Below are 14,604 nucleotides of genomic sequence, written 5' to 3' on the forward strand. Positions count from 1 at the left end.
TTTGAAAAAACAGCATAGTACTCATCCATATGAATGTCTCTCTTCCAGCATACCCATTTTCTCATGTGTCTCTCTCAACCCTTCTCCTGCCTGTCTCTCTTTTGTTATCATTGCTATTGTTTTTAACTGCTCAAAACTTTTATATAGCCAAAGTATACTTTGGGGTATTTTTCATAATTATGGAATAATGTTTGCTTTTCCTGTTCTGAATTTTTAAATAATTAAATATTTTCTATTTTACTAAATAAAAAATATGATATTCAATATACCTTTTTCCTTTGATTTAATGGTCCTCTGTAGAATTCTTAATCCTGCTTTGGTAACCAACTCTTTTGACTTACTGGGCTTAAACTTGTAATTAATCCAAACTGCACAGACAAAACTCATGTTTTTAAGAGTTCCTATGCATACCCCTAATTATTCAAAAATGATAAAATATTTAATTATTGACATTCAGTACATGTCATATGATACTGATTAAATTGATATTTTAAAATGCTAAGAAGCCAGGTAAACAAATTCTTACATTAAAAATAAATCTAAACTTCTGACTACAAGTAGGTAAAATTTTTGTAGCCATCTGTGCAAAAATGCTAGAGAATATGGGAAAACAAAAAGTATGATTTAGGGAAAGATAAATGGTTAAATACATTTTATTTTGAGTATTATAATATTCCTTGAGAAATTAATCATATTTCTTAAAACGAAATGTATAGCCTACATATATTTTTATATTTAACTTTTAATTTATTGAGATGGGTACAGAAGCTCACAAAACATGTACTCTATTTCACAGAGCCATTACCTTAAAAATGCTCAGCTGTTCAACTTTGGCACTTTTAAAATAAAGCATTTCAAAGAACATCATATCTTTTGTAAATGAAGCTATAATTTCACGTATGTTTAAAAATCAAAAAACGTCCAACCATGATGGACATGATAAATGAAAAACATCATTCAAAATAGATTAGAATAGAGTGAGTTCCAGGTTTGCTATCCAAGACTTCCTAATTGCACCTATTTCTCAACTCCCTCCTTTCCCATCCTCCTGAAATAGCTAAGAATTATTTTTACATTTGGGGTTTGAAATTGGTAACTACTTCTCAGTATTCCTGCAGTGAACACCAAAAGACTTATTTTTTGGCCTTCTGCTTTCTGTTAGATTATTTTTAGTTTCTAATTTGAATATACTTAAATCTTGAACAAAATTAAATTCTAATTGTGCGTTCACTTACTTTATTCCTTAAAAGTGGATTCTCTTCCCTTGAGTTTTTAGTATCAGTCTGATAAAGCCCTGCTTACATGTACAATTTGTTAAATTAATACACATTCAATGGAAACATTCAGATATGACTATTTTGCTATTCATATATATAATTTGTTTCCTTTGAGAAAACATTTATTCTTTCAACAAATAATAAATATAATAGCACAAGATTGAATATATGGATAGACTCTTTTCATTATAAGGAAATAAAAATGCTTATTAAAAATATGGACTTTTCCCATAAGAACATCAGTTCTTTTAGATGATGTAAAGGCATTTTTATAATAGTACTAAAATTTGTAGCAGTTTAAACTAAAATAAGATTTTGATATGAAAATTATTACTTTTATTGTCTACAGCTTCAGATTCATTGCCACTATATTAGTTTGCCTCTAGCTATGACCTAGATTTTCATTTATTTTTATGCTTTATTGTTTTTTAATCTTATAGCAAAATGCTAAATTTTTAAAAAAATAGCATCCAAGATTTTTATGTCAATCATACTAGAAAAAATTTGAGTTTTAATGAATATAAATTTGGGGTAGTAACTCTAAGACATGAACATGCTTGATATATTCAACAATAGCAAGAAGACAGGATGATTGGAGCAAAGTGAGGGAGGGAGGAGGTGAGTGTAGGAGGTAACAGAAGATAACCAAGGGGAAAGACACGGTTGTAGACAGAGGTCTTTGGATTTTATTACACATGTGATAGATGGGGGAAGAGCTTGGAGTGACATGATCTTAATTAAATTACATTTTCAAAGACTCACTCTCTTATGAGATGAGCAAGACCGGAATCAGGTTGGTGACAATGGGAGACTGAGGAAGGTCATTTTGTGCTAAATGGTAAGGTATGCTCAGATTCTTGTGTTATATCTGTATAGCTATACATAGCTATATCAATGTAGCTAACTATAGATATACCATTCACCCAATTTTACCTGTCACTAATATTATATTCTATCTAATTTATCATTTATATTTATCTCCCTAAATATATATATGTGCACTTGTGGTTCTTTACATTATTGGAAGGTAAGTTACATTCAATACACACCATGAGCCTTTATTTCTAAATTATTCAATTCATATTTCCATATTTCCTAAGAATAGGATCATCTCTTACATGACTATAGTACAATTAATAACTTCATTAAATTTAACATTGATTATATATACATATATATATATATATATATATATATATATATTTTTTTTTTTTTTTTTTTTTTTTTTTTTTGGTGAGAGTGTACTGGGGATTGAACTCATGGGTGCTCAACCACTGAGCCACATCTCCAGCCCTTTCTTTACATTGTATTTAGATACAGGGTCTTGATGAGTTGCTTAGGGCCTCACTAAGTGGCTGAGGCTGGCTTTGAACTCTCAATCCTCTTGCCTCAACCTCCCAAGCCATTAGGATTACAGACGTGTACCACGGCACCAGGCTTAAAATTATTTGTATTTCAGTCTTGTCAGTAAGCCGGTAATGTCCTTTAAACAATCCAGTTCATTTATTTTCCATGTTGCTTTAGACTCCTTTTATATAGAACATTTCAACAAACTTCTTTTGTCTTTCTTTTTGATATACTATTAGAGCCAGCTGACACAACCATGTCCTTGTACAAATGGGTTTCAAGTGGGTTTCGAGGGAACTAAGGATGATGAAAACATTTTTAGCTTGAGAAACTGAACTGAGAAACTCATTTATTGTGATTATTGATATAGCAAAGATGAGAAACAATTTTTAAGAATAGAAATCACTAAGTTAGTCACTCTTTTTGAAAGAGAATTATATTGCTCACTGATATCTAGTTCTCCTCTCCTGAAAATACTGTGGAATTATACTTCCCCATGACCTCACAGCTCTCTGGCACTATGGGATCAGTTCTGCATCATGGGTTGTGAACTTCAGTAATGCAGCTGCCCTGGAGAATCTTCCAAACCAACAGCTGACTTTGCACCAGCAAATAAACATATCTTCCACTGAGATGTGGGGGTTGATGGAAACCTAGCCTACCCCAACGCATCATTAGATATTGAAGTAGAAATATGGACATAATATCCCAGATTTGGGTCCAGGTTACAGCTGGAATATTTGGGATATAAATGATATTTGGAATCATGAGACCCTAGCAAGTATAGATATAAATAATTGATTAATAGGTGATGACAGATGAATAGATAGACAGACCAGTCCCCAACCACATGCCATAGATGATTGATCCAGGAAAAGGTAGCTAACTTAAGCCAGCCACTCAAGGTTTTCTCCCAGATTTTTCAAGCTAGCACTAAGAAAATAGAGTCAATCTCTCTTAGGTGGTTGGAATCATAGGCTATAATTTATGAGGATCAAGAACTATTAGATATCATATTCCAAATTATTTGCAGTGATTGGTTTATGAAGTACCATCAGAGGAATGAGGGAAATAGAACTGGGCAGGAAAAGAAAGTTAAGCATCAGTCTGGTCCCACGGGGAGCTCAAAAACATGACTTGCAACACAGTGTGGGTCTTACCTTGAGATGCAGTGGCTATATTTTGGTATATAAGTGGCCACTGGTCATCCTTCAGGTAGTGTGACTAGGTAACCTCCTAGGTGTGGCAACTGCACTCAAGTGATAATTCTTCACAGAAAGGAGCATCTGGGAGTCCTTAGCAGCCAAAACTCAATGTCTGGGGATGGATATATATGCCTAAGAAAGATTTTCTGAGCAGGGCATCAACACATTCACTACACTTTTATTATAGTAGTGTATATTAACCTGATATCTAGGCATAAACTGAGAAGAGAATTTGGCCAGCACACAAGTAGATAAAAAGTCAGTGGTAAGTATTATACATTGTCTATTTGAAGATGAGTGTTAAAAAAAATCGACAAAAGGTTTATGAAGGAAATTTCAGAATAAAATGGAAAATATTAAATTGAATAAATAATAGATCATGGAAAACTACTACATACAAAAAAATCTGAGGGGCTAACGATATAGCTCAGTGGTAGAGTACTTGCCTAGCATGCACAAAGCTCTGGATTCAAATCCCAAGTACTACAAAACAAAAACAAAAACAAACTGAATATTTTTTAAGATTTTATATATATATATATATATATATATATATATATATATATTATAAAATTAATTGATTGATATGAATGAAAACATTTTATATTTACAGTTGTATAATCATCACTACAGTCTAATTTTAGAATATTTCCATGATTAAAATAATAAATTCTATGCCCAGCTACTTCTATCTCCATCACCCCCATCACTAGTACTATATAAGTATGTTGTATCATGTATTAGTATTTTTATTGCCTTTTATTGATGAACAATTTTTATTATTACACTAGCCCATCCATCAGTTGATAGACATTTGAGTTGCTTTCATTTTTGGTTACTTTGAATGATACTGTTATGAACATTCATGTACAAGTCTGTATGTGGATATATGTTTTCATTTCTCCTGAATATACCCTTATAAATGGAATTACTGAGACATGTTAACTCTGTTTCACTTCTCGAGGAATAGCCAAACTGTTTTGCAAAGCAACTGCTTAATTTTTTATTGTAACTAGCAGTGTATGAGGGTTCCAATTTCTCCAAATCTTCAAACATGTATTATATGACTGTTTTATTCTGCCCACTCTTTTATTCTTGTGGACAAGAAATAGAATCTCATTTGATTGCCTTTACCTGAAAACTAGTGTTATGGTTTAGATATGAGGTGTCCCACAGAAGTTCATGTATGAGACAATGCAAGAAATTTTAGAGATGGAATAATTGAGTTATGAGAGTTTTAACTTAATCAGTGCATTAATCTGCTGATAGAGAAGAGTTGAGTGGTAACTGTTGTCAGGCAGGTTATGGCTGGAGAAGATAGGTCATTGGGGGTATACTTTGGGGGTTCATATTTTGTTCCTGGTGAGAGGAAATCTCTCTCTCTCTCTCTCTCTCATTTTCTACTTCCTTATTGTAATGTTCTCAGCTGTTTTTCTCTACCACACCCCTTTCTGCCATGATGTTCTGCCTCACCATGGGCAAAGCATCCAAGTCAGCTGAGTGTGACTGAAATTGTGAGTGCCAAATACATTTTTAATTCACCAAAATTGTTCTTTTTGGATCTTTTGATCACCTTGGCAAAATACTGACTAAAGCAATAGTGATGTTATTTTTGTGTGCATATTGGCTATGTGTGTACTTTCTTTGCAGAAATGTCTATTAAGATCTACATTAGTATAGGATTCTCTAAGAAACAGAACCCATGTAAAGGAATTGGCTCACATTATTATGGAAACCGGGCTATTTGGAGTCAGGACAGACAATGGTAAACTTCCAGTCTAAGACCAAAGGCCTAAGAAGAAAGAAAGTCAGTGGTAAAATTCAAATATAAGTCTGAGTCAGAAGGCAGAGAGGATCAATGTAGCTCAAAACAAGCAGAAAGAAAGACCCAGGAGAGACAGAGGTACAATTCCATTCAAACCCCAAAGGCCTGAGAATCAGAGAAGATGATGATATAAATCCCAGTTCAATGTAGGAGAGAATGAGAAAGATACCCTGGTTAACACTAAGACAGAATTTTTGAAAAGGAGAGGGTCTTCCTCCCTCTGCCTTTGTTTTATTCAGATCCTTGATGTATTGAATGTTGCCCACTCAAATTGGAGATAGCATTCTGCTTTACTGAGTTCACCAACTCAAATAGGAAACACCATTTCATATTTACCCACTATTAATGTTTAATCTGGGCACTCCATTGTCCAGTCAAATTGACATAAAAATTGACACTGCCTGTTGGGGTTTAAGTGTGCAGAGTTTAGCTCCCTCAGGCCTGACATTTTGCAAGAGCTGTGGCTGTGATTTAGGTCAGCTGAGGCAAACCTCAGCTAGGAGGAGGAAAAGTTCTCTTCCCCTTATCGCAAGGCACAAGTTCTGCATGGTTTGGCCAAGAGGAAGAAGCTTCCTGCATACTTATCCTGGGAACAGTACATTCTGAAGAAACAAATGCATCCTCAGAGGAGTAGATAATGTCTACAAAGAACTTTAGGAGGGTACTTATCAAACAAACAGGAACAATTTGAATCTAGCTCTGTGTATCCGCTGAGGCATGATATTTGGACAATGTGGGTAAAGTGTTATTGAAGAATTGCTTGCTTTGTTAGAAGAAGTGTATAAAAGGAACTTGCAAATAAACCTCAGCATGCAGTTGCGATTGCTGCCTTGGCTCTGCATCCCCTGTGTCCCGGTTATTTCGTGTCCCTTACCCAGGGACCCGAACGCTCTAGATGTTCACAATTGGCGCCGGAATAGGGACCCTGTTGGATTGTCAGGAAGGGTAAGTTATTTTTCTTTATATTACAGGGTGATGGGACAATCTTCATCTTCTCCTTTTTTACGTATTCTTAGGCATTCACTTGCTGTCTATGGTATTAACATTTCCCATTCTGATATAGAGATGTGTCTTAAGGTGGTCAGGGAATGGAATCCCTGGTTCCCGGAGGAAGGATCTATGGATGCAGATAATTGGAAACGTCATAATGTTGAAAAGGCCATGAGGCAAGGTGAAAAAATTCCAATTCGGTTTTGGTCTATCTGGTCTATTTTATATACAATGTTTAAAGCTATGGAGGAAGAAAGGTTAATTGGCAACTTACAAAAGGAGCTAGCTCCCTCTATTCTATATCTCCCTCTGGATGTTAGTGAAAAAGAAGAGGTAGTAAAAGATACGCAACAATTGACTCATAATTCTTCACAAAATTCTGCTGATTTAATTGGTACTGCTACGGAAAAGAAAACGAAACTAAAAACGATGATTGATGATCGCTCCGTTTCGGAGCAATTCAAACTTGTTATGGAGGAGGTTTTGGGACGTCTTAATAAATTAGAAGCTAAAATGGACCCTAAGCCTTTATCGGGAACCAGGCCCTCTGCCCCTCCGGCCACCAATCCTTTTTTGGCAGCTTCTTTAAAGGCTGTCCAGGAAATGGACTCAGAACCTTCTGACGATGAGGACGAAACTCCTTTCTTTGCTTTTCCTATAATCAGGCCTGATCCAGTTAATGGAATGGCACATCCACCTCGGTATGAGGGGATTGATATTGATCATATTAGCAGATTAAAAAAGGCAGTGACAATGTACAGACCTCAATCTCATTATGTAAAAGCATTGCTTAATGCTTTTGCTACTCATTACAATAATTTTGCTCCTGAGGATTGGAAGATTGTGAGCCATGCTCTTCTACAGGAACCTAAATATCTTCAATGGCACATGTGGTTTTTAGAAGGATGTGCCACTAAGGCTAGAGAAAATGGTAACAGTCAAAACCCTGTTATTCGTGCCATAGGATACCCTATGTTATCTGGCACTGGTATGTATGATGACATTCAACATCAAATTAATATTCCTCCTGAGATTCATGAGCAATTGAAGGAAATAGCTTTAGAAGCTTGGGACAAAATTAGACCTACTGGAGAACATTATGGCTCATGGACAAAAGTTTCACAAAAGCCCAATAAACCTTATGTAGAATTTTTGTCTAGATTAAAATTGACAATTGAACGAACTGTGGTAGGAGAGGCTACCAGGCAACAATTACTACGTTTGCTGGCTTATGAAAATGCTACAAATAGTGTTGGCTGAATATACCGGAGGTATTTCCTATCATTTCCCCAAGGGCAAATTATGGGACATGCTAAAACGTCAACAATTTGTAATCAATAATATTATTAGTGAATATCCTTTAGACAATGTTGTTACTGTGTTTACTGATGGATCAAAAACTAAAAGTGCTTATTGGACAGAGAATCAATATTGGGTTCAAATAACAAACTATCAATCTGTTCAACAAAATGAATTATTTGCAGTCATTCAAGTTTTAAATGATTTTGATAATCAAGACATTAACATTCTTACTGGGAGTAGTTAAAAATATATTTACTGCAGTAGCTTATTCTAATAAACCTACTCTACAAAATCTTTTTCATACTTTACAAAAACTTTTACAAGCTCGTAATGCTCGCATATTTATAGATCATATTAGATCACACTCTAAATTACCAGGATTTTTGACGTATGGTAATGCTCAGGTAGACAAATTAGTGATGTTCAAAACTCCTCAAGAAGAACATAATCTGTTTCATTCTAATGCCGGACATTTACACATTAAATATAAGATTCCATATAAACAAGCAAAACAAATTATTAAAAATTGCCCAGTTTGTCGACCTTTACATCTTAGGATTGTACCTTCTGGAGTAAATCCTAGAGGGATTCAACCTAATGAATTATGGCAAATGGATGTTACACATGTTCCCTTGTTTGGACGTTATTCTTGTGTTCATGTTACTATTGACACATACTCTAAATTTTTGTGGGCTACCGCTCAAATTGGAGAAACCACCCGTCATGTTATTCAACACTTAGTGGAAACATTTGCTATTATGGGAATTCCCGCTATGATTAAAACTGATAATGGTCCAGCTTATACTAGTAAAAATTTTAAAGATTTTTGCAAATTATATGATATTGTTCATCTAACCGGAATAGAATATAATCCACAAGGACAAGCTTTAGTAGAACGTGTACATGCTACGCTTAAAACACAAATTAAAAAAATTAAAAAGGAGGAAAGGGCTATGCTTATGTTTCAACAGAAAATGGACACCGGCAGTGGCTCCCAGGGTGGTGGATCCAGACCCGTCACAATCAGAATGGCACCAAGGGGGGCACCCTATCCACTACCCCAGCCGAGGAATCAAGATCCTGAGCTTGATGTTTCAGTGGCAGCAATGGCGCGTCTTCATCTTGGGGCCCGACGTCATCGATGTCTTAATTTCTCTCCCTTACCTACGTGGGGTCAAATTAAAAAGCTGAGTGGGGAAGGGCAGAAGGTGCTGCAACGAACAGGGAAGAATTGCACCCCAGAAAATTTATTTCTGGCTATGTGTGCATTATTGACAGTGTCTTCCGCTTCTGAGGTACAAAATAATAATACTCACTATTGGGCCTATATTCCCAATCCACCTTTGCTGGAACCTGTTACTTGGGGTGACATGGATATTACCTTATATACTTCTCCTGCTCTATTATCTCCCCCTTGGAACAATTTAACATATATGAATATTAATGATGGAACACCATTATTAATGATGGAACACCATTTAATTTTACTTATAAGAATAATAACAGTAAACCTATATGCTTGGGTGTTCCTCCTTGCTTGCAATTAGATTGGCAACATTGGATACTAGTTGGAAATTGGAGTAATAGTTCTCGAACACGTTTACAACGGTTGTCTGCATGGTCCGTCAATATGACCTGGGATAATATAACTGAATAAAAATATCCTATGTTCCCTGAGTGCCCCGATTTTACTTATCAGGACTTAAGATACTCCCCTTTCATATGGCAGGAATGTTTAGGAAAATTTGGGAAGATATTTCAGAATATTATCATGTGGGGTCCTTACGGGATGTTCTTAAAAAATTGTTCAGAATGGAATATTACTGCTTGTGATTTATCTTCTACATACAGAATCCTGCCGAAAGAGAGATGGAATGAAACCATTCAGAACGACAAATTGATGGCCTGGGGTGATGGTGGAATTGCTGATCCACGCTTGGCTTCAGTGCAGTACCCTCATCATTTACAAACACATTTATGGAAAATTGCTGCTGCAACTAAACCTGTAACTTTGTCTAATGGCTCTTTCTCTGGGACTAGTCAATCAGCTGCTTCTTATAATTTTACTGTATTTAAAGAATATAATATAACCACATGTGTGCCCATGCCATACCTGTTCTTAATTGGAAATGTTACTTTTGATGAGGGAATTTTATGCTTTAATTGTAAATTGTATACCTGTATTAATACATCTGTTTCTATTCCTCCTGGTTATTCCATTGTGCTGTTACAACAGCGCTCTCACATTTGGCTTCCTGTAAATTTATGAAGACCATGGTCCCAAGATCCTGTAAATACTTTGGTTCTGGAATTTTTTAGACAATTGTTAAAACGTACTAAACTGTTTGTGGGAGTTGTTGTTGCTGTAATTCTAAGTCTTATTGCAGTGACTACAGTTGCTACAGTTTCAGGGATAGCTTTACATACTTCTTTACAAACAAAACAGTTTGTTGAGGAATGGCATAAAGATTCGCATGAGTTATGGCTATCCCAGACTCAAATTGATTCTAGACTTCAAACTCAAATAGATATTTTAAAACAGACAGTTAATTGGTTAGGAAAAAAGATACTCACCTTAGAACAAGAAATTAGATTAAAATGTGACTGGAATTCAACTTCTTTCTGTATAACTAATATACAATATAATCAAAGCTTACACGAATGGAGTATCATACAAAATTATCTCGATGGTAATGATACAGCTCAATTAATGATTGATTCTTTACAAAAGGATGTATTTGAAACTTTTGGAAAAGGGTTTCAACATGATGATGCTGCACAAATAGCTGAATTGTTTTTAAAACAGTTAGAGGGATTAGATCCCAAAGGAATTGCTCAAAGTCTTACCCATATGGCTGGAGGAGTGGGAATAGTGTTATGCTTAGTTATTATCCTGTTTATAATTATATATTGTATGTGCATAAGACCATCTCAAAATGCTATATTAACTTTGTGGAAAGCTGTTTTAGAAAAGCAAAAGAAAAAAGAAGGAATTGTTGGGGTTTAAGTGTGCAGAGTTTAGCTCCCTCAGGCCTGACATTTTGCAAGAGCTGTGGCTGTGATTTAGGTCAGCTGAGGCAAACCTCAGCTAGGAGGAGGAAAAGTTCTCTTCCCCTTATCGCAAGGCACAAGTTCTGCATGGTTTGGCCAAGAGGAAGAAGCTTCCTGCATACTTATCCTGGGAACAGTACATTCTGAAGAAACAAATGCATCCTCAGAGGAGTAGATAATGTCTACAAAGAACTTTAGGAGGGTACTTATCAAACAAACAGGAACAATTTGAATCTAGCTCTGTGTATCCGCTGAGGCATGATATTTGGACAATGTGGGTAAAGTGTTATTGAAGAATTGCTTGCTTTGTTAGAAGAAGTGTATAAAAGGAACTTGCAAATAAACCTCAGCATGCAGTTGCGATTGCTGCCTTGGCTCTGCATCCCCTGTGTCCCGGTTATTTCGTGACCCTTACCCAGGGACCCGAACGCTCTAGACGTTCACAACTGCCCATGTCCAGTGTAGGTGGTGGGAATGGCGTTCCCCTCGGTGGAATGGGCTCATTGAGAAATAAAAGCTAAAAGAAATAAAACGGCGAAAAACCACAGAACACAGAAAGTAGTTTCAAAAGCCAGGACAGGACAGGCAAGTTTACCAGACATATACAACTTCTAACACATAGGAGCCCACTCCTCCTTTGTTTATGCCTCCTTTATTTATATCAGGAGATATCAAAGAGATTCTATAGAATGTTCTTAACCAAAACAGGTTAAGTTCAGTTCCTAATGGTGGGTTACGCCCATCTCTGGTGCTATTATGTTCAGTTCCTAATGGGTTAATGCCCATCTCCAGTGCTAATATGAGGGACCTTTCTAGTAGAGCAGAGAAGAGGGTCTCTTGCATTGGGTAGTCTGTCACCACAGGAAATTCCCAATGCCAGGCCTATCCCTGCCTGGCTTCCATGCGGAGGGAAGGTCCTCATGTATTTCACGGATGGCTCCCCACAAACCACAGCAAGGGTGTCTACATTGTTGGGTTATTGTTAATTTTCATCTTAAGGATGTATGACTAAAACACTTGCTTCCTTATTCAAAGCATGTAATGAGAGCTTTCATGCACACTTATGCTCTTGAGAGTAATTTGCTAATGGGATAGAAGGTGAGTACTGTTTGAATAAATCTTTATTTGGAGTTAGGGTCATTCAATAATACAATAAGTAGCACAAGATTCCAAGCTCTGGGTTTGATTGAAATTTCACTTAGATTTAATAAAGTGCAAGCACAACACGTTGATAGATTTCTAAGTAGTCTAATTACTCTAAGTTTTCTGTTCTGACTCATTTTAAATCTTGCATCCAATATCTTCACTTAGATAAGGACACCTCTCTCAGATTCTGAAATAGTGTTCACTAAAGAGTACTATGAGAAAACCTAAGACAATTTGGTTTAACTTGGCAAACTTTTTTTTATACATACTCTAAGTTTGGCACTGTATAAATCACTGATAAAAAAAAAATAACCACAAATGCCGCAATCTGGCTGGGCACAAAATAACCGAGCCGCCACAAGGCACTTGTAGGTTCAAACAGGAACTACTTTATTGCCCGAACTCTCACCTGCACTCCACGCGTGCTTCCCGGGAACTCTCTCCGCTCTCCACCGAGCTCCGCAAGAACTCAACGGGAACTCCACGAGAACTCAAAAGTAGCGGGCACCCGAGGCAGCAGGAGCAGCCCTATTGCCAAAGCCGACCTATTGCCGGACAGTAGGGTTCTATATACAACTGAATACACAGCCTTCTTCAATCCAGCATCATCCAATCATAGCAATTATACACAGCTTAACTTAATTGTCATCATCTTAATGGCTGGCGTCACCCCTCAACCACTCCTTCTGGCAAAATGCTAGGCGCCATCCTGACTCGGCTGTGGCTCTCAACGCACAAAGATTAATAAACTAGACTTTAGTCTTGAAGTGACTGTAATCTAAGGCAGTGTTCCCTTCAATATTAGCATGTATCAGAATTAACAGGGATATTGTTATAAATGTAGGATCTGGACCCATTCTCAGAGACTCTGATTCTTTAGTACTTTCAGGTTAATGTGAAGTAGAAGTCTCTTTTTGGAGACATTTATCTAGAGGCCAAGCATAGAACTAGTATTTCAATATAACATCAAAGCATTATTTGAGAAATTGTTAAAAATCATAGACTTTGGACCCTAGAAGATCAGTATTTGAATCTAGCACCAGTACATACTACTAATGTGACAACAAATACGTTATTTAATTTTTTCTCTATCTTTATTCTTCATTACATTTGTGATATATAAAGTCAATGAGTTAACAAGTTTAAAAGAATAAACTGCAGCTACCATTTTATTAAATTTGTTTTACCATTGTATTAAAAAGTCTCCTTTCAATAAAGAATCTGAAGTGTTAGTATAGGCAAACAGAAAAATGGAGATTTAGAGCTTACCTGAAAGAAGAAAGAGATTTACAGAAGCATCTGATGAAGAAGCTTTGTTATTCTGTTCTCTGTTGCCAATAACACAATACCACAGACTAGGTGAGTTATAAAGAAAAGAAGTTTGTATTGGCTCATAGTTTAGAGGTCTAAAATGGAAGAGCCATATGTGATGATGGTCTTTTTGCTGGCAGAGTCCCAAGGTGATATAGGATATTGCATGGCAATAGATGGGTAACATATGCAGATGTGTATCTCTTCTGGCCTCTCTCCAAAGCCACCAGGATTCAATCATAGGGGCTCTACTATAATGATTTTATATAATCCTGATAATCTCTCAAAGGCCTCACTTCTAAATATTATAGCCAGATTAAGTTTCTACCCTCTTAATATCTGACACAGGATTAAACTTCAACATGAAGCCTTGGGGCACATACTCAAAAACCATATCCAAACCATTGCACAAAGTTATGAGATATTATTCTCATGATGCCGTGCACTCTAAGAGGCATGTAATAGACTGAATGGCGGCCTTCATGACCATATTAAAATCCCTGGACCTGTGAATATTGCTTTAAATGGCAAAAGATGTGATTAAGGTAAGAATCCTGAGAAAGGGAGTTTATCCTGGATTATCTGAGTGGTCCCTAATGATATCATGTGCTCTCCTACAAATATGAGGCAGAAAGAGTTTTGAGACATAAAAGAAGGCAATGTGGCCACAGAGCCAGAGATTGTAGTGACATGACCACCAGAAGGTGGAAGAGACAAGGAACATAATCTCCATTACAGATATTGGCAGAAGTATTGCTCTGTTAACATCTTGATTTCAGACTTCTGGCCTCCCGAACTATGAGAGAATAAACTTCCATTGCTTTAAGTCACAGTTTGTGATTTATCACAGTAGCCATAGGAAACAAATAAAAACACTAGTTCTGCTGTGAATATGGGGATTGTTTTCTAAGCTGAAATAAACATAAGTGGGGGAAAAAAGATCCCAGCCAGTTACTACTATATGTAAAAGATCAATCAAACATGAAATACAATGATTTTTCCCCCTATGAACTCTATAATGTTAACAAAACATAAATTGTGGCCAGGGAGAGAGGTAATAAATTAAATCAGAGATGCATACAAGTGCAATTAGGTTTGGCTAAGGAGCCAAATTTTTTTTTCTATACCTTTGATATCAACATCACCTCAG

At 36.3% G+C, this 14,604-nt stretch overlaps 1 protein-coding gene across 1 annotated transcript; it reads left to right on the forward strand.

Moving 5' to 3' along the window:
• Positions 1-6,464: 6,464 nt before the first annotated feature.
• On the forward strand, positions 6,465-11,379 carry LOC124083967 (endogenous retrovirus group K member 7 Gag polyprotein-like). Its single transcript, XM_046430741.2, has 2 exons — positions 6,465-9,241; positions 9,798-11,379. The coding sequence occupies exon 1, from the start codon at positions 6,465-6,467 to the stop codon at positions 7,902-7,904; it is 1,440 nt and encodes a 479-aa protein (XP_046286697.1). The 3' UTR covers positions 7,905-9,241; positions 9,798-11,379.
• Positions 11,380-14,604: the final 3,225 nt, after the last annotated feature.

Source organism: Marmota monax, unplaced genomic scaffold (genome assembly GCF_021218885.2).
Source record: "Marmota monax isolate L192 unplaced genomic scaffold, Marmota_monax_Labrador192_F-V1.1 WCK01_AAM20220418_F8-fsc00013, whole genome shotgun sequence".
NCBI lineage: Eukaryota > Metazoa > Chordata > Mammalia > Rodentia > Sciuridae > Marmota > Marmota monax.

Excerpts from the sequence above, each read along its gene's own strand:
- LOC124083967 (XM_046430741.2), top strand. The coding sequence starts at position 6,465 with ATGCAGTTGCGATTGCTGCCTTGGCTCTGCATCCCCTGTGTCCCGGTT.